At 30.7% G+C, this 21764-nt stretch overlaps 1 protein-coding gene across 1 annotated transcript; it reads right to left on the bottom strand.

Annotated features, from left to right (window-relative positions):
- Positions 1 to 16288: 16288 nt before the first annotated feature.
- On the bottom strand, positions 16289 to 18056 carry LOC133781820 (GATA transcription factor 5-like). Its single transcript, XM_062220905.1, has 3 exons — positions 17901 to 18056; positions 17383 to 17714; positions 16289 to 17296 (listed from the first exon to the last, which is right to left on the bottom strand). Exons 2-3 carry the CDS (start codon positions 17701 to 17703, stop codon positions 16586 to 16588), a joined length of 1032 nt encoding a protein of 343 aa, XP_062076889.1. The 5' UTR covers positions 17704 to 17714; positions 17901 to 18056; the 3' UTR covers positions 16289 to 16585.
- Between the last annotated feature and the right edge of the window lie 3708 nt (positions 18057 to 21764).

The following is a 21764-nucleotide window of genomic DNA, read 5'->3' as shown; positions in this document are numbered from 1 at the left end:
TTTATCAATCTGAAATTATTATTCAAATCAATTAGAATTAGAGATTAATTATTGGTAATTAATAGCAGTCTTCGTGGGATCGACACTTTACTTATCATATATTACTTGATTAGACCGCGTATACTTGCGTGTTACATTAGGGCGATCAATTAACGATTTATTTTATTAAAGTTTTTCTGACACATGTTATTCAACCATGCAGTTAGTGGTATTTTCCATGCTGAAGCCACGTCCCGATGAGGTAGTCTACTACAATAGCCTCCCAGAAGTTGATTCCAGGTTATTCCCTGAGTTGGAGGCTGGGACTGCAGTGGATGAAGTAGTGGTACCTGAGAAGGAGGCAGAGAAGCTAGCAGAAGTTGCAAAGGAAGCCTCCATATTTTATGAGGATGTCCCGAGGGTTGAGGAGGGCACTTCACAGGCCTGTGCAGCTACATCTAGTCAGGTTGCCCAACCTGATTATGAGCAATTAATGCAGAGGCTCAAGAGGGTTGAGGAGGGCCAGGCAACCTTACTACAGAATCAGACCACGATCATGGCTCAGTTGGCGCAACTGCTTTCACTGGTCTCAGGTCGATCCACCGACGTAAAATCAGATACAGAGTCTGATATCTTGCCTGCAGACTACGAGCGCGGTGATCAACCCTCCACTCCACAGGCCCAGACATCTGTAGCTCCCAGTGATGCTGACAGTCCCAGTGTACGAGTACTGCAGCCCGAGGAGGCAGCTGGCCTTGAAGCTGTCAGGAAGAAACGCAAGCCCAAGCGTTTTGATGACTTCACCGACCTAACAAAGAAGATCAGACTAGATAAACAGGGGCTAGTTGCTGAACCACTGAGGAAGTGTGACCCACAACAGGAAAAGAGCTTCCATAGGTGGATCGTCGGGAAGATCGACAATAAGAGAGACCACAACGTGTATACTGGGACGCACGGTGTGGCATGGTTCTTACAGTTGCACACAGTCCAGACTTGGCTTTGGGATTCGGTATGTAAATTACATTCATGTTTTCAATTCAATCTTAAAATATATTGATGGTACTAACGAATTTTTATGTCTTTTTAGCATATTGATGCCACTTTGCACATGCTACGCCGCCGACGCCACTTTTACCATGCTGCATTTCGGCAGGATGCTGCGATCATGAACACCACCTTCCCCCAGATGTGCCTAGGTCGTTGGAATCATTTCAGAGAGACCGGCACTAAGTATACATGGGACGACGATGTGCTGAGAATGTTGAAGGGCGATGATAATCAATTCCTTGTATCATGGGAAAATGTGAGTGAAGTATATTTTGCCTTGCATGTCGAGAAAGCTGCACATTGGATAGCCATTGAAGTCTCTATTCCAACGTGGTGCATCAACGTTTATGATTCCAACCATAGCGTGCTCAGTCCCACTCTGATGGAGGAAGCGATCAAGCCTTGGTGCTTGTTGTTGCCTTCGTTGTTATGGTGTTCTGGCATGTTTGATGACCATGAGGACCTCCAAGTATATCCTGAGCATAATAACCTGGAATCAACTTCTGGGAGGCTATTGTAGTAGACTACCTCACCGAGACGTGGCTTCAGCATGGAAAATACCACTAACTACATGGTTGAATAACATGTGTCAGAAAAACTTTAATAAAATAAATCGTTAATAAATTAATTTGTGACATTTAACAAGATAAAATGGAACTTACTCGACGATTGGCGAATATAGGAACCAACAGAGCTGTCGAAATAGTGATATCAGTCTTCGTAGCCCAGCTGAGCATCCTCGGAATCTGATTCCCATTGTTCTCACCGAACTTACTCCCGAGAGAAGGCATGGCCTCAAAAGCCCAGTAAAGAAGCGTGGGTGCATAGCAATTGAAACTATACTTCGCCTCCTTCTGTTTTTTGCTTGACCCCTCTTTCTTCTTCTCCTAAGAGTGTTTCAATTGTTTCTTCATGTCCTTTTGAAGGCCTTTGCCAACCTTCTTAAATGACAACTTCCCCCAAGGATACTTGAAAAAGTAATCAATATCCTCAACCATCCTCAGGGAATCTCCCCATATCGTTGTTGTCTTCTCTGGGGCATTCAGTACCCCCTCTATCAAATAGCACAAACCCAGCTTAAATGCATCTTCTGGGTTTGTGGAGGCCTTCAATGCATCTTCCAACTGACCAAAACTAACCTTCAAATCACCATTAAAATATTCCTGGATGATCTGATCACTTGAAAGATGCTCTTTCAATTCATCTAGGGGCGGTGATTTCCCAAAATTTAGCCCGATAACTAGGGCAAACTCTGGAATACCAAATCTACACAGAGTGTTGCCCAGGTAGAACTGACCCTCTTCAGGCTTCTTACTTTCTACCTTACGCAACATTAGCTAATGCAGCAGAACCCCAGAAAAACTAAACGGTTTGGCCTTAAAGAACTGTCCCAACGGGCATGCCTGTGCCCTTTCAATAAGACCATGCCTCTTAAACTACTCTATAAGGGTATCCAAGTAGGCACTACCCCTATAAGTGACACGGCCAGGAAAGTGTTTCTCCAACGGCACAATAAGTTCAGGCATCTGGAAAAAAAAACAAAAAAATGTAAAACAATCTGGTAAGGCAGTTACTATCAAGGCAGAAACAATCGAGTTCTATCGAGTCTTATCGATGCCTATCGAGGTGGGTTCCAAAATCACAAAGAATAATATCATCGGGTTACTATCGAGTCTTATCGAGGCCTATCGAGGTAAGGCAAAAAAACCAAAGTCTAGTCATATCGAGTCCTATCGATTCATATCGAGGTATGTTCTAAAATTCTCAAAGCCTTGTATCATCGAGTCGTATTGAAGCCTATTGATTCCTATTGAGGTGGGTCCTAAAAATCCCAAAGTCGTGTCTCATCGAGTCCTATCGATTCATATCGAGGTAGGTTCTAAAATTTCCAAAGCCTTGTATCATCGAGTCTCATCGATTCCTATCGAGGCACAGTCTAATCCATTCCTCATCCTATACTATCGAGTCCTATCGATTCCTATCGATTTCTATCAAGTTTCATGAAAATATCGAAAAAAACCCAGATTTCTTCATTGTCAGCCCCGATCTATCCTATGAACAAAAATCAACAAAAAAAACCAGGCACATACACATATTGCAGATTGAAAACGAAATCCCTCACCTTCACTTTCTTTGAGGTTGTTTTCCTAAAAATTTGGTCGGCTTGCTCGACGTTTTCTCCTTCCCCTTCTCCGATCGTCACCCTTTGGAAGCCCTTGTTCGTGTTCGTGGAAGACAATGAAGGTTGGGTTCTACAGATTCAATCGAGGCCTATCGATTTCAAAGTTTGCTTGGTTCGGGTATTTTGGGAGAGAATACGGAGAGTTTGAGAAAATTATGCCAGGAGTATTTTGGGTAGTAACGGCATTAGTAGCACTAAAACGAGAGGCTTATAGGGATAGGGTATTTTTCAAACGGAGTATCACTTATTGCATTAAAACTCAAATTTCCCTTTACAAAATTTATAGATTTTTTACAAATGTTTTCAATTTTATGGGAATTTTTAAATATTCTTATTTTATGAATTTTTTTGTTTTCTATAAATTTATTTTTAAAAAATGATAATTATACCACATTTCTATTGATAATTATGTTTTCTTTGATTTTGATGGTAATTTTGTGATTATATTCAATTTTTAAAGCAATTTATTGTTTCAATTTTTTTAAATTAAAGATAAATGTATTTTCACATGTATTTTATATATGTTAATATTATATAATTATTTTAGGGAATTTTACAATTATATACTTAGAATCTAAAACATTTACAAAATTATCTTCAACCAAATTATTTACACAAATATCGGTATCACATCAGCATAGCATATTAGATTTTGAAAAAATTGGGAAATCTTGTTTCGCGAATTTTATTTTTCTGATTTGTAAAAAGTTACATTTTGGTTGCTTATGACCACTTTTTTTTTATTAAAAGTTTTATTTTTAGATCATATTATTCCGTACCTTTTGGTTACCTCCAAAACTCATTTGTAGACATTGTAATATACCAATTAGTTATTCTTATGTTATATTATGGTATCTTATCATTTAAGATACATTTTCGCAACATTCAAGCTTATTTCATAAACTAATGAGTTGTCATATAATATAATAAGTTACAATATAATTTATTAATAAAAATTAATTTATTATACTACACAGTAGCTTTAAATGAAAACTTTTAATAAATTTTTTTAGTCACTTGTGTAATTTACATATCTTAACACTTACGATACTTTTACGTTAACTTCAAGTCTATTTTAGAAACTTTTAAAGCAACTAACAAACTTATTGAGTTACCAAAAAGAGTCTTCTTGTGTTCAATTTAAAAGTTACCAAACAATTTCCTAATGAATCTATTTTTAAAAAGTTACTTAAAATATTTTTAAAAAAAAGCTTTAAAATTGTTTAAAATACCATATGGTATCTTTAAAATGTAATATAAGAATACAAATTTTGGTATATTAAATTTTATTTAAGTTTAAAATTTAATTACTTTTTTGTTAACAAAATATAATAAAGAAACTAAAATGTTGTTTTTAGTTTGGTCATCTTCTTTGGTGACGGCGAAAAGATATATGCTTCATACATATCAAAATGATCACCTTCAAGAGTAGGTCACGATGGTACCACACTTGAACTCAATCGACTAGCGGTATGGCCGGAAAAGATTTTTGTAGTTAAAAAGAAGATTGAGAAAGAAATCAAGGTGTAGAAAAAGAAAAAAAGAAAAACCTGAAAAAATGGTAGGAAGAAAGAGGAAATAAGTAAAAAAAAAGGGTACAAACTAAATATATAATTGTAAATAAAAAAACTCACGTTATTTTTGTAATTAAAATAAAAAAACAGTATTAAGTGTAAATTTTCCATTATTTTTTATTATTGTACTTATTTTTTTAGTTTTTTTACTATACATAACTTTTTTTAAATCAATTTTTTCTTTTACATTATGTTTTTCTTTTCTTATTGTACTTATTATTTTCTATAATTTTTTTAATATATTTAAAACAATTTTAAATCTTTTTTTTTTCGAGTTTTTTCTTTTATGGTATGACTTTTTTTATCCTAAATGTTTAGGTATATGGTTACTTACACATTTTCATAAAAAAAAAAAATTTAAGTTTCGATGTTTCCATCAATGTAACCAGATATAATCTTAGGAGTAACCAGATACCTATATTATCATGGATAGATTACCATCAAGAGAGTCTGTTACCATCTTACCGGTAACCAATTACCTATATTATGATTAACCAGTTACAATCGAGATAACCTGATACTATGTTAGGAGGAACCAACTACCTATATTATGGGTTTTTTTTTTTTGTCAGGCTATACTATAGGTATAGCAGTTGGTTACTATCGATATAACATGTTATCATATTAGGGAATACATTAATGAATCATGCACTAAGCTAAATAATACTCAGACATAATCTCCAAGGTTAATCTACAAAATAAAAAATAACTCGCGTAGAATCTCCAATTAAAATCTTTTTAATGTTTAAGGGTTAAAGTTTGAAAAACTTCCAATTAAAACAAAGCATATCATAAAGTAAATTCAACAATAAGAACAATGACGCTACCCAACTATTCAATGGTCCGGAACTCTCAAACCTACAAACATTCATACGAGCATAAAAGAGTGAGTGATGATAGTGAGCTATAGACTAACTTCAATTCATACTTATTTATGACTTGTGAGAATACACACAAGAAAAATAATATATCAAGTAAATTTCAAACAAATTGATGAAGTGCATTTGTTTACTTAGCAGCATACAACTAACCCCTTAATTGTTAATTGGAAACCAAATAAAAAATGTCAAGATTGAAAGATAATAATGGTATAAAGCATAAACTTTCTTCAATTCATATGTCTAGAACCATTTTTTATGGCTTTTCAGAATGTGTAAAGTTGAGAAATAAAGCAAAAAGTTTCACAATACCAAATGCTTCATTTAATAAAAAAAAATTATGATGCAGAATACACATTCGCTAAAATTAGGATACTTGTGTTTTGCAATATAAATAGGCCTACTTGTATTTCAAATTTAGTAGACATGTCAAGAATAAATAATAGACTATTCAAATTCCTTTCTATACTTCAAAACTCCATCCATGCAATATAAGCAGGTTGCAAGATGATTTAAGTTAGAGGTGAACACGAGTCGGATTTTGCGAGTTTCAGGTTTTGCGGGTTTCGGGTGGGGAAATATGGTACCGAATCCGCTCGAATTTTTTGAATTTTTGGGCAATTTCGGATTTCGAGGTTCGGGTGGGGTTGGGTCGGGTGGGAACGGGTTTAGGGTTGGGTTGGGCTGAAAATGTATTTTGGGCCATTTATGGGCCTTGGTAGAAAAATTTCAAAAATAACATTTTTTGACACAATTGTTTTTTTTATTTTTGACGTGTTTTTTTGCCAAAAAAAGATAGAAAAAATTACAAATAAAAATATCAATTGTTTTTTTACAAGTTTTTTTATTTCATTAAAAAATAATGAAAAATGCATAATTTCTAAAATCTAAATTCTAAAGGTTGATTTTAAAAGAAAAATCATGAAACATAAGTTATAGAAAAGAAATATGGTGATTTGCATTTCAAGAAAAAAACTACAAAAGAAATATAGTTAAATTGTTAAAAACTTAGACTTAAACATACTAATCAATCTGTTTCCTAATTATTATTTTTTCAAATCCAATTCAGTTATTTTAATTTTTTTTTAAATAAATATTCCTTACATTTTAGAACGCCAGCTCGATCTGACACTGTCGGGTTCGGATCGAGTTAGACCCGAATTGGGTGGGTTTTGTGAAGAAAAAAAAAAAGAGTTCTCGGGTTGCCAAGTCAAATGTAGCACACTACTAATTCATTCATAGCTTAAATTGTATATATACCATGTATAACGATTAGGAGCTACTACAACATCTAATGCATGGATCAAACGAAAGAGAAGAAAGGAAATGTAAAGTAGTTTATGTAACAAGACAACATTTTTCAATTTCTCCTCAGTCTAATGAAGATTATATATAATAGATATAGGTGTGTGTAACTATACAAAATATTTTTAGTTTCATTTTTCAAAACCCAAATTAAAAAAGATTCGACAGAATCACTCGTAATTATACTGTCGAAAATGTAGTTAATCATTAAAAAATTCTTACCAACCAAAAGAATTACCCAGGAGAGATTGTCATCAAATAAACATGCCAAACAAGTACCAAAATTTGATGATATATTCGAAATGAGGAACAATTTCTATTTATTTTTTATCAAATAAACCCATAACTAAGATGAATCAAAAGAAATGAGCAAACCTTGAATGAAATAATCTGAAGATGGCCAACCCCAAACTGTTGTCGTGGATAGGATGATCTTCGAATGAAGGGGAGCCAATTGGAAGCGGATCAGTGGATGATAATCGATTATGGCGTCTTCGAGCTTGTGAAGAAGGGAATAGGAGGAAGAAGGTGCAACATCGGTTAGGTCGATGAGATCCAATTCGGCACTGTAATCGATTATGGGAGGCCACCCTGATTTGTCACTGTAGCTCAGATCCAATTCGGCACTGCAGCTCAGATCTCCGCCGGATCCATCGCCATTGCCTTGTCGCGCCACCCTCGTAGCCCAGTCCTCCGATGACCCCTGCAAGAAGAAAAAAAAATGGGTCTGGTCGCGAATTGGTCTTAAAGTCAAATTTGCCCCTATATTTGTGATGGATGTTTGGTTTTGATTATGTTGTTTCCCGTTATGTTAGTTTCATGTCATTTTTCATAAACTTTCAACTTTTTTTTTAAAAAAAAAAATCATAAAATTTGGGAAAAATACGTTTTCTATATTTTTGTAAGCTTTTGGTATAAAATCTATAAAAATTAAAATTTTCCTATTTTGAAATGATCAAATTATCAACTTTTGATGATTTAACTCTTTTAATTTTGAATTAATAAAGGCTAAATAAACATAATATTAAGTGTTTCAATTCTAAGAATTTTGAATTAATAAAGGCTAAATAATCATAATATTAAGTGTTTCAAATCTAAGAAAAAATTTAAATTGTTAAAAACTGAATGTCGGAATCTACTGAACAATGGTAGTTTTCAAATAATTTACTAAAATTGCATTTTATTAATAGAAAACTACCATTGTTGAAAGAAAAAAAATTAAAAATCAAAATGTTAGATTTTTTTACAGTTGATCTAAATTAAAGTACTTGTATAAAATATTTTCACTTATATTGTAATATAAATAATTACCATATTGTTCTAAGAAAAAACTATTATTCTCTCCCAAAAATATATACTATTGTAAATATATTTTCTTTAATTCATTTTGACAATTATAGGATAGTTGTAAAAAAATTTAAAATATAGGATTATATCCGGTATTTAGTTCAAATTTAAGGGTATCGAGTGGTTTAAATTCTGTTTTTATACAAAACCAAACACAATTTTCTACATTACAAACAATTATATTACCATCCAAATTCTACTAAAATAAGTTTATATCATTTTATATTTCCCATTTTAACTAAAAAATCATATACTATCTTATATTTTAAAATTCCATAAGAGATTTTTTTTAATTCATTACATGTAACACTTCATGATTTTTACATTATAGCATAGTATGCCATTGAATGATCATTTATATTTACAAGAACAATCCACAAACCGACATAAACCATCAAAGGAGATATTATTTTACCACTGCACAACTTTCTTGTAAATTTGATATTCATATACAATGTTAATAACACATCTATGGTATAACCCTATGAGAGGAAGGAGTCTCGAAACTTCTTCACAATGAAGAAGGAAGATAGGAATAGCTACAACTATCACCACCGACTCGAGGAACCAAAGAATATTACCTTTGGGGAACAAAACACACACATATATATATACACGAACATACACTTAGGGGGGTTTGATCCCCCGAATCTTAAGCTTAAGACCCAAGGCCTCCACCACCCCATCTAAGGGTGGTAAGGGTGTTCATCGATCAGTTTTTTACGAATTTTTAACCCGTCCAAACTTATAATCGAGATGGCACTTGCCAACCTATAACCCACCCAATTAAAAAATTAAACTTTACCCGCTTAAATTGCCGAAACTTTTTTTTTTGATTTTATGGTTTTTTTCAATTCAATTTTATATAATATATAATTAATAATTATATAAATACAAAATAAATAAAAATTCTCAATTGGACGAGTCGGGTTACATTGTGTGGGTTGTAAAAAATTTCAACCAACACGAAGTAATAATTGGACGGTTTTGAGTGAAGCTCGAGATTTTCTAATTGCATTTTTCGTCGATTTTTTTAGGTTGAGTGAGTTGCAAAATATTTTTAACAGCCCTAAGAGGTGGTAGGCCCATAAGAGATCATTTGTTTGTGAAGATAATATTTGCTTAACTTTTAGTCAAAATACTACTAAACTTTTTTCTTTTCTTTTTGACAAAAAAATTTAGTACTAATTTTAATTGAAACACAAAAATATTCTTTAATTAAATTATAATCAAGTGATATTATGTATTTATATTTTAATTTTGATATTAATTTTTTTATTTGTATTTGATTTATTTTTAAATAATTATATAATATAATTTAAATAAAAGTATTTTGGAGTTTTTATTTAAATTTAAAAAATTAGTGTAGTGCCTCGAAATTTTACTTAGTTAGATAATATTATCTTATGTTGTAGTATTTTAGTTTCTTGGATATTGGTTCAAACCGGGAATTTATTTGAAAACTCATAGAGATAGTTATGAATTCTATGAGTTTAGTCTATAGTTTAGAAATATTAATTTTATCATAAGATTTAATTATTGTAGTTGGTCCTAGAAATATTATTTATTATAACCTAATATTTAAATAGAATAATTAAGAATGTGACATTTCTCACATGTATATTTATTAAGGATTTTAGATGAATAAAAATAATCAAGGATAAGCCTAGGAAGTCTAGAACCTTCCCTCAGATGCTAGGATCTCGTATTAATCAGTCAAAGTGGTTTAAACAACTTTAAGTGTGCTTAAAAACGTGCAAAAATATGGTTTAGTACATAAGTGTAAGCCGATGTATTGTAGCTATAAAGGGTGATATATCGCATATGTTGATACGGAAAAACACGTTGACTTTGCATGAACAAAAACATGGACCCTTGGGAAAACAAGGCAGGCGATATATCGCCTATAGGGGCGATATATTAGTTCCATGAGCCATTTTTTAAATTTTGTGAAATTTGAAGCTAGAATCAATCCTCAACAGCTTGTACTTGTTCTTTAACGATTTTGATCGAGTTCTGGGCATTTGTTGAGCGTAAAATGCCATTTTTATTCATTTTAATGGGAGTTCGTTTCATCCCTTGAATTCTATAAATAAGACCCTTTACTCAGTCATTTGCATCATCTTTCAAACACTTCTTAGAGCCTCCAATCTGTATTTTCGTTCTAGAGAGAAATACTAGGGTTTTTGGGTTAAAGCTTTCAAATCTAAGTTTTTCTAAACACGTGGAAAGTAAGCTATAGTGTAATTTCGGTGTTTGATGTATAGATTGAAGCTCTAAATTATCTAAAGTACTCTTAATCCTTAGGTCTAGTCTATTTCTATTCTTCTTATTCTTTTCTTTTACTTCAAATCCTAACTCGTTATAATGGCTTTTGGTTTGATGCTCTATTTCTTTGAATCTTAATATTTTCGGTATGTTGACCCTTGATTTAGTTAACGACACCGAGTCACTAAAAACGAAAGAATTAATAAACCGAATGCAAGAACTAAAATGACACAAATATTTTATAGTGGTTCGGCCCCAGAGATTGGTAATGACCTACGTCCACTTAGTAATTTTATTGATGTAAACTCTGAAACTTGCGATCAGCAAACTAGGGTTCACTAAGTTTCACAAGCTCCAAAGTGGAATACAAAATCGTGTATAAAAGCACTTGTTCTATCTGAATACAAATTATTGCGTCTCTCCAAAATGAATCCCACGAGTCCTATTTATAGGTTCTAGGATGTACATTTCGGCCTATGGGTCGTCCTATACTTGTGCTATAAACATATTTTTATAATAACAGAAATAGTGATATTTAAATATAAAGAGAATCAAATATCCTAGAAATATCTAACTCATAACCGTATTTGAATTCTGGCTTGGTCCTACGAGCAGATCTGGTCGCATATGTCAGCACATCAGCTTCTCGTTACTCAGCATGTCCCTTGCGCCTATCGGGCAATGTAATTTCCTTTTAATCTCTTGGTCGTTGGTCGATCAGACTTTCATCAATAAACAGTCACGCGCTGCTCACATGTGCCTTAATCGAGCCACATCATCAAGCATATATTTTTTGCTAAACATTTGCCCCCCAAGTTTATTTTAATGTGATCAGCATTTAATAAACTTACTCAACAAATTCTTTATTACAGTGGTTTAGATCTTCTCTTCATCTTCTTTTCTCTAGGAAACTTATGGTTTTAATGTTTGGTTTTAGGAGTTTCTGATCCCGCATTTGTCTCTAATATCTCGAATTTGGTAAGGAAAATAAGTTAGATTATATGTGCTATGTGTTTGTATGTTTTTTTTATGTATTTAGTCACTCATGAAATATGGTTGCTTAGATAGAAAATTTCGAGATTTTTATTGTTATCGTAGACTATAGTTGTGTCTAACCCTACCTCTAAAATAGTAGTTAAGAGGACTATAGCAGTTTTTATCACATACTTATGATAATGAGTTAATGATCATTAATATTGAAGTTCATATTATGTTTTATGTTTTAGTATTTTTTTCCTTATTGGGCATTAAACTCATTCATTTTTATTTAGATTATGCAGGAAAATGAACATGGAAGGCGGGATGGATCCAAGGCGGCTTTGGCTTGTGTATTGGGCAAGGAACTAAAGGAATGAACCGATGGGATTGATCGAGGGTGACATTATTTATTTTTTAGTTTTTTGAACTGTCTTTAAAATTTCCGCATTTAGTACTTTGAATATTTAAATAAATGTTTTGTTTTCTTTATTATTTTATGTATAAATAATGGGATCCCGTATTTTGTATTTTCTTTTGGATTTTCTATGTATTTATAATAAAATTTGATTATTTTATGAATATGTCCAAAAGATAGTAGTTATGTCTTAATAATTTTAAAGGCTCGGGATCTTTAAGTTAGTTGGGGCTTTACAATTAGTAATATATCTATGTTGAAGTTTATTTCCCTTCGGTTTTGACAATCATAAAATCAATTTAATTGGAACATATAATTCAAAAATATATGTGTGATTTATATGTAGATAGCATCTTTTTCTTTTGTCTTACAGTTTTGTGAATTGATATGTTTCTACAAATAATTATATATCAATTTTTTATATGCATCTTCCAATTTTTAAAACCTATTGAATAATGAATATATAGGGTAAGATTAGGGTGCTGCCACTTTTTTGGCTTTACCAGTGCAACCAGTTTGTGTTTTTGGGTTATTTTTTTATACCTCAATAATTTTTTTTCCCTTTTTTTTATATAGTTGTGTATATTGTAGTCATTTAAGACATCCTGCAAATTTTAAAGAAATTCTAAATAATTTACCGTGCTAAAAACAAAGTACAAACAACTTGTTGCATTCGTACTTATTTTTTTGTATACGCGTGTAAAATTCAACTGTTTGAATCTTAGAAACTGTAAATTATTCGAAATCTTTTGAAAATTTGTTGGATGTCTTAAATGACTACAATGTACATTATCATATAAAAAAAATTGGAAAAAAAATTATCAACATATCAAAAACGCAAACCAACTGCACCGGTACAACAAAAAAAGTAGCTTCATCGTACTCTTTCCCTAAATATATAATATTTAACCAAAATTCAAGAGACTAAAATAATAAAATCCCTTAATATAAAAATAAGAATATAATTATATTTGATTTTAGTATAAAAGTCTTATATATGATTATTAAAAAAGGATATTTTTTCACATGAGACAATGAGTGTAACATAATATAATCTTATTAATTAATATAATATAATATCCATATTAAGCAAAGATGGGCTCACATATGTAAAAAGTCACCAGTAGTGGATTTCATTTTAATCATATAAAGGATAAAGTAGTTATAAAAAATATCACTTTAAATAAAAAATCTCAAATAGGGTACTAAATAAAAGATTTTTCGATTTTCTTTCTGGTTCCCATTTTAAAATGTATTTCATACCAAACAACCAAACTCTTGACACTTGTACATGTAGCACATGCATGGACATTATGAAACGTGAGTAGAAAGATTGTTCATAAAACCTAAAATGAAAATGTTAAACATCATGATGACATTTAGTTTGTTTTCACTCCAAACCACTCCTATATTAATCCACAAATTTCCAAAAATTTAGGGGTTGACAAGTAATGAATTTGAAAATGGTTTTATCATTTTTAGAATTTAAAAAGTAAAATCTACCACTAAAAAGATTGGTACACTTATTTTAGAAAATATAAAAATCTCTTTTTGAAAATTGATCTATAATATTTCAATAAAAGTGAAAACGATAAACTATCATTTTTTTTTCTTGATGTTTCAGATTTTTTCTTATCAATAGTGCATACATGGCACAAAAAAAGAGAATATTTTAAATTTAAAAATCATCAACCATTCAAAATTTTAAAAATATATAATTTATTTTTAAATTGAATGATTTAAATATAATTTTCTAAAATTATAGATTTTGAATCAAACCAATCAAGCCCTAAAGTTTCAGCAGGTACAAAAAATACATATAAGTATAAATATAATTGAAATTGAAAGTTTTTCCACTCTTGCTATAAAATTTTACTACTCATTTTGAAGTGTTTGAGGAGATGGTAAGAAATAAAATTTAATTATTGAATACTAATGAGTGTAAGTAAAAAAAAATAATCAAAACCACATTAAAAAAATGAAGTACACCATTTAAAAAGAAGTTTTAAAAAACAAATAATGTTTTATTAAAAATGATGTTATTTCACACCTCTTTGAAGGACTTTAAATCAAATGCCAAATCTAGTGAATGCACATTAAATTATTTTATTGGAAGGGGACACTAATTTATCGGTGTAATTATGATACCACACTATGGAGTTACTTTTTAAAATAAGTTATCAAGTATGTGCTTACCACAAATCTTCCTAATATTAAAAAATAATGACATAAAAGTGTTTGAAGTTAAAAAAATAAACCATTTTCAATATTGGGTGTAGAATTTAAAGCTGAAATTTTCACTAATTTTTGTAAACATATATTGTTGGAATTTATAGTGGTTCTCTATCTATAAAGATGACAAATTTAATCGGATATTTCCTATGATGGGAAAGATTTGTTACTTAGTTACATTATGATTTTTTGGTTTGATGTAAAAGGAAGTTTCCTAAGCAATTATAATCTTGGATTTAATTAGTTTTTATATATAAGCGTTGTGTTTTATTGACTATCTTAAACTCAAAGCTAAATGTGGTAGTAGTAGTAATTTGCACTCTTTCAAAAACCCATTTGAAAAATAATATACTTGTCTCTATATGACAAACTTCTTTTTTTTTTTTTTTTTTGCAATTTTAATTTGTAGAATATTCTATTATAAAAAGTGCTCTTTGAGTGTAATTTAATTAGCACGGGGTCTAATTCTTAAAATAATAATAATAATAGAAGAGAGCTGTCTATTGTTGAGTAACATATAATAAAATAAATTAAAACTAATTAGCGTTAATACAATCAATAAGTGTTGTTGTTTTTTTTGAATTATGTCTTTTATTTTTAAAATAAATAAATAACTATTACAAGTCAAATGATGTGTGATTCTACTTATCATGTGCTACGATACATGGGAAAGTTAATTGCACTATATAAGGACCTCTCCTTTTTCCAATGAATAAATGGAATATTTTTCATGTGCTTAGTGGAAATCCAACTAGATCCAACGAATAAAAGTGACATACCAATGGCTCATTGAAGCACAAAAGAAAAATTATATTAAAAGAAACAAAAAAAATTGGCCATCTTTTTTGTTTTTTGTGTAATTTCTATTAAAGTTTCTTTTGTACCTTCCAATTCTAACCACGTGGAATCTTATACATAATTAATTACAATACCAAATGTATATTATTCGTTATTGAAAATTAAAATGGTAGTTTTTGACAACAAAAAAATCATCCAATATCATTTTTTGGATTGGAAAAGAACAAATAATTGTAGGGTTTTTTTTTTTGGGTCAAGAAGTATGCTTTTGTGAAAGATGATGAAACAAATATTAGTAGTTTGAGTATGAGTAATTAGTGAAAATATATATTTTTTTGTTATTTTGTATAATAATTTTAAAAAAAAAAGGTTTTTCAAAATGTACTAGGCAAGATGCTAAAAAAAAGTGTTAGACAAGATATCAAATGTATCTAAAAAAAATTATATAAAGTGATTACAAAAAGCTAGCTATTTTACCAATTACCTTCTTCTTTTAATATTATATAATTCTCATTTCAAATTCAAATTCAAAAATAAAAATTCAAAATTGTATTTAATTAATTATATTTCCTTTTCCCAAAAACAAAATCCACAATCACTATACCAAGAAAAAAAATCTTTTTTTTTTTTTATATATTGTTTTTTTAAGTTTGTTAAGATAATGATTCAAAAGAGTTTCTTCCACTATTGACCTTTGACTTGTCAAAATAGGGAGGTCAAGGTGGCAAGACAGTAGTGATTTGCACGTGATTGTGACATGGCAACAACGACTTGGGCCCAATTCGACCCAACCATATGGGCCGTGGGCCCACAACTCTTTCTCAGCCGCCAATCTCTGCTCTGCTTTTCCACCCTAAGCCCTACGTCATTACTAGTACTACCCCTGCTTGCTTTGCTTTCTCTCACTCAGCTTACCCTCTTTGAACATTTCAATTTTCAACTTCTTTTCCATTTCAAAATATTTAACATTAATTTCTTACAAAAAAAATAAATAATAATAAATAAAATATCATGACTCATTTTTCTTCTTCTATTCATATAAGAATAATGTACGAAATGTGTATTTAATTTTTGAAATGAGACCAGATTAGTTTGAATTTTGTGTCCTAAATTATTACACATTTTGAATCATTAAAAAAAACTAATTTATTACATTGAGTTAAATTCGATTTTAAAAAGTAGACAATATAATATTTTGACTTTTTGAGTAAAAATCAATTATATTTGTTAACACAATAACTTCATAATCTTATAAAAATAGTAAACAATAAAATACACAAAGTAATTCAAGTCAAGTCATTTATAATTTTAGTATTTTACTAATAATATATATTTATAACCAATAATATGTAATGAACTAAAAACAACCTTTAAAAAATTTCCCTGCAAAAATTAATTGTTACAATAAAACTATTTAGAAAAAAAATACTATAATTAACTAGAAATATAAAACTAATTATCTCCCTACCACCATAAAAAAAAAAAGATTTGTTCAAGTCAACCGGTTTAACCCAGTTCACTTTCACGACTCCTAAAATCCCGAAACTACCCTTACCAAAAAAAATTATTTTTATTATTTTTTTCAAAAACTTGAAATTACGTGGGTCAACCCGGAACCGGATCCGGGTCCGACCACTTCCTTCTTTTTCCTCATTTCTAACACTTTCCGATGACTATTCGAATGCACCTCACTTGAAAAGGTCGGACTACAAGCCGGTCTATACTCGGGAAAGAGCCGCCCTGACTTGAACCGGACCCCACACGCGTTACAAAGCGTTTTCGGCCCGAGCGGACCGGTTCGCCACTGAGGTGTCTTCTGGACCAGACAATGGCTGCACCGACGCTGAAACTGTGGTCCAACCGGAGCTGCTCCGGTCTGAACCGCTGGCTTCTTCTTTTGTTTTTTACTCGCCGGTTCACTCAAGCTTGGTAAGAACTCCACGGCCTGAACCGTGTTAGTGAATATGAGACAAGGGGTTGAGGAGAACGAGGCTGACGATGGCGACGAAGCTACCGACGAAGACGACGACGTCGAAGACTCGGTGAGTGGACTCAGTGAGTTACTGCGTGACCACGACTGAGTGGTGGGTCGAGCTCGTTTGGTCCTGGTTTTCACCGGAACTGAGGGAAAACACGTCGGGCTCGTTCCGGTTCGTGTCGGTTCCGGCTGTTCGAACCGGTTCTCGGAATGAAGTTCGGTTCTCTGTTTTCCAATTGGGTGTAGAAGTGAAAAGTCTGAGAAAGAATCGTCCACGAAATGAGAAACCCATTCCAGTTCTGCTAAATCATCGTCCTGTTACACAAACCCCAGTTATTAATTTTCCAAAATTATTAAAAAATGAAATAATTGAAGGACCAAAAAAGTGAACTTTCTCTTACCAGAACGGCGAGTTCGCTGGTGAGGGCAGACTCAGAGTCACCGGCGCCGGTAAAGCCACCGGAGACGTTTAAACTTTCTTCATCAACACAAAGGGAGTATTTTTCTTCTTCTTCTTCCTCTTCTTCGACAGACCCATCTTCAAATTCGCCATTCTGAAGGTTAAGAAGCTCGTCTATGGAGAAATCCTCGCTGGGAACGCACGAAAGTCCGGCACCGTTGTTAATATTAGTAGTACTACAATAAATTTCGTCGAAAAGCTCAAACTGAGCCAACTCGCCTCTCAAACTCGGTCTCAAAGCTTTGGCCTCCATTCCTTCCATTTCTTTTCTTCCTATATAGATTCCAAAAACCACAAATTAAACTCAAAATTATTCTTCTTTTTTAGTTAATTTATTACACACCCTCAAGCTAAGTACTTTTCTTCTTCTTCTTCTTTTTTCTCGTTCTCAAAAATTAAAGCTCCACCATATATAAATATACAATTTTTTGTATGATATTCCATTGTTTTAGAGCTTACCTGTAAATTCGATAAAGATGAGGAAGAAGATGGGTCAGAGATTGTTGGTTGAAGCACAGAAATGAATGCTGGTTTGAGGCCGAAACTAGTGCTATGACTTGTGTTATTTGCTTTTTTATTTCTCTTTTTTTATCTTCCTTTACTATTTCTTTTCTTTCTTTTTTTTATTTATACCTAAAAATAAAAAAATTTAATTAAAAAATAAAAATGGGTTGCAGTTTAGTATGCGTTGTGAGTATGACACGTGTGTCTTAATTGGCTGACTTTTCTGATGAGGAGTCTTTATTCAGCCTCGAGTCTTGACTGAGTTGGCTCGGGCCCAAACTCGCCACTCGATTTTTGAAACGAATGGCTTATGATATGACCACTTCTCCACCATGGCTTTCTTCTCTTCCATGCAGCCTTAGCTGGCTGACTCGTTACAACTTTGAATTTTTATTTTTGGTTTAATTATTTTTTTTTATTGAGTTACGTAATTTTAACGTTATTTTGCCACTTGGTCCTCTCAAACCCTTAAATTGATGATATTTTGGTTTTTTTCTTTTTTTTTTTAATTTTTAAATGGTAAATCTAAATAAGACCCACATATTGTCACGTGAAAATAATGCCTTCTTATAAGATGTAATTTCGGAATTTTACCAACCACGTAAAATTGATAAATTTATCTATAATAAAGTTCTTACTAATTTTAAATTTAAAATAAATGATGTTTATACAATTTCTCCATTACAAAATAGATGAAAATGATATTGCATGGACACATGTTTACTCATTGTATGATACAATTCATGAGAATTTCTTTATTAAGAAAACTAAGTCAATACCAAATTACGATGTATGCATAATAGTCAATATAATAAGATTATAGAATGAAGTAAATTACATGTTAAGTTTTCTATATATTTAAATATATTAAATACCCCACGAAAAAATTATATTAAACTAACACCATATTAGTGAGAACTTTCCATGAAAAATGCAAATACACACAAAAGAATTTGTGATAGACATTTTTCACCTAAGAGCATTCCCAATATCTCCTTTCATAAAAAAAATAATTCTTTATAATTATAAAGAAAACGGTTAAAATTACCATTTAATAGCTTATTTAAACTTATTCTCTAAAATAAAGTTTTTTTTATATTTTTAAGAGCTTTAAATATTTTTTTTATTCACTTTTCTTTCTCTTTTCAAATTTATTAATTTTTTATTTTTTTAATTAATAAAAATATTAAAAGATATAATATTTAAATGACATAAAGAATTATATACAGAGAAATTGATATATGATATATTGTAAAATTTTAACGTAAAATATAAAAAATAAATATTTTAAAAGATTAGAGTAGAAAAATTGCTACAGTGCTCTAATTCAATAGTTTATAATTTTTTTTAAATATAAATAGGAGAAGATATTTGACACATTTTAACAATTTAATATAATAAATTCATTTTGTAATAATTTAAAAAAAAAAATTCAATACTAACTTAACGGTGTATAAATATGCAAGTAAGTCGTGACTTTTAAGACAATTCAAATTCAATAGAGCCAAATTTTCCGAACTAACCTGGAAATGAAATAGAAATAGAGAACCGCCATTTATTTTGTTTGTAGCTTTTGGTCTTCCAAAATTACCCCTGACTTTCTATATAATTACGAAAATGGTATTGCTTCTTTGTTTAGCTAAGCATCCACTCTTAGCCGCGTTAATCGCGTCCTTTTTTTCTAGATTTCCCGCTATGGTAAATTTGTAATTTACGGCCACGCGTCACGAGGAATTTGAGGAGACGCGCTTTTCGAAATCTGAGCGTTCAAACCCTCAAAAATATTGTAGGGGTGGCATCCACGGACTCCGAAGAGCGTGTGAAACCGATAGTATTAGTAGATTTCTTTTAATAATTAAGGATTAATTAGTAAATATTTAGTTTAACCAAAAATTTCAAAAGCGCGTAGCGTCGTGAGCTAGTAATGTAATAATCTGATAATATATAGCTGGAATTAATTTATTAGCTAATATATATTTGGTGTAATTCTTTTTTGACTAATTGATTTTTATTTTCTTTCGAGGCTTATCTATTTATTCTCGAATCTTTTCTTTTTCTTATTTTATTGCCTTTTGTTTTCGGTGGACTGTGAATTGTATATGAATTATTTGTAGTAATTATACAAAAGTGAATTTGTTCCAAAAGCTTTATTTGGGGCCTAATTTTGAATCTTTTTTGGCAATCATGTATTAATTCGTTACTTTATAATGTGTGATGACAGAATTATGGTCTATTTACTATTACTAACGATAATAATAATAATAATTACACCTACAATAAGTTATAATGATTCATATATATTCATTATGAGAGTGTCTTTCTAAAGAGTGAGAGAAAAAAAAAATGTATTTTGTTAAATGATAATTCGGACGATGTGTTTTACAAAATTAATCAAAATAGTACATTATACCTACTTATGGTCCAAAAAATTCAAATATAATCCTTCGTTCCCAGCTCTTCAATTATTTTATCTGTTTTTTCTAAATTCATTGTATCACTAACGACTCGAGAATTGATCTTATAATTGAAAATATTTTGACCAAAATTTAATCTAGGATACTATTTTGATCCATTTGATCTTAATTGTTATTTAACAAAATACAAGAACCGATCGTATATTCGAGAAAAACACAAGAGCCAAAATGTTATTTTGCCTTTTTTATATGAATAATAGTAAGATATTCAAAATTTGCACTAGTTCAAATCTAAACACAACAACCAAGCTTCTAGCAGTATTTTCACCCTACCCCATAATCTCCTTGCCAACCCTACCAATAAATAATTTCGTACGTACGCCAGTAGGACAATATTAATAATCATTAGGTATAATTTAACTTCATATTCATTGCTTCTTATACAAATATGTCCATAGTTTTCAAAAAAATGCTATACTTGAGGAACAATTTTGCCAATTGCAATCTATATATTAATTACCATAACAACGGTGGTTTCACCAATCTTTTATAATACCAAAAAATAATTTACATACAAAATAAATCAAGTATGCTATTACCTCCTCCTTATCTATTTTGTATTAATAAACCTTCGTAGATTCATTATGATTATTTTGATGGTTAAAGATATTTTCGTGTTTGATAATGATATGTGCACATATAAATTTATACCGAAATATTACATATTCATATTTATGTGGTAAATTTTTTTTATCTAATCACATTTATTTAAAATGAGTTTCTACGTCAAGTTAAAATGATTTGTTACATAAATGTTAGTAATATAATTAGGTGTAAATAATCTTAGTACTTTTATGTGCTTGTACTTGACCTCAAGGAAGTTGATCACTGTAGCAAACAGTTAGATATTCATTATATATAAATATTTGGTGGAATCAATTATTGAAAGACAATGTGCATGAGAGCATTATATATAGTAGTAGTACAGCCAATAGTCAAAGATTGTTGACAATAATATATGTAGGAAATGAAGTGAGGCCCAATACTATATAGTTGTGATGTCCCCACTTATTAATTAAAAGTGTATATATAATGAATGGATGATATAATGATTTATAAGGGTCCAAAATCACATTAATAATAAGGAAAGAATACTCACTTGTACTACAATACACTCAAAATAAACACACTTGGTTACGTGGGTTTATGTTTGGAGCCATATAACCAAACCCTAAATAGTTAGATTCCTAGATTTGATTGATTAAAATATAAGGGTTTCTCAATGTTATATAATAGACTATTTCACACTATTATTGAGGATATTAATAATACATGAATAATGATACGTGCACATATAAATACTACATATTAAATACTTTTACCTAATTTGACATATAAGTTTTTG

This window comes from Humulus lupulus, chromosome 6 (genome assembly GCF_963169125.1).
Source record: "Humulus lupulus chromosome 6, drHumLupu1.1, whole genome shotgun sequence".
Lineage (NCBI taxonomy): Eukaryota > Viridiplantae > Streptophyta > Magnoliopsida > Rosales > Cannabaceae > Humulus > Humulus lupulus.
Note: the sequence above shows the minus strand (reverse complement) of the source record. Positions and strands in the feature narration are given on the sequence as shown.

What these genes read in the sequence shown, in the direction of transcription:
- LOC133781820 (XM_062220905.1), bottom strand. Translation starts at nt 17,703, where the DNA reads ATGGAAGGAATGGAGGCCAAAGCTTTGAGACCGAGTTTGAGAGGCGAG. An exon ending in CCAGCGAACTCGCCGTTCTG is followed by an intron (nt 17,297 to 17,382) that starts GTAAGAGAAAGT and finishes TTTGTGTAACAG; the next exon opens with GACGATGATTTAGCAGAACT.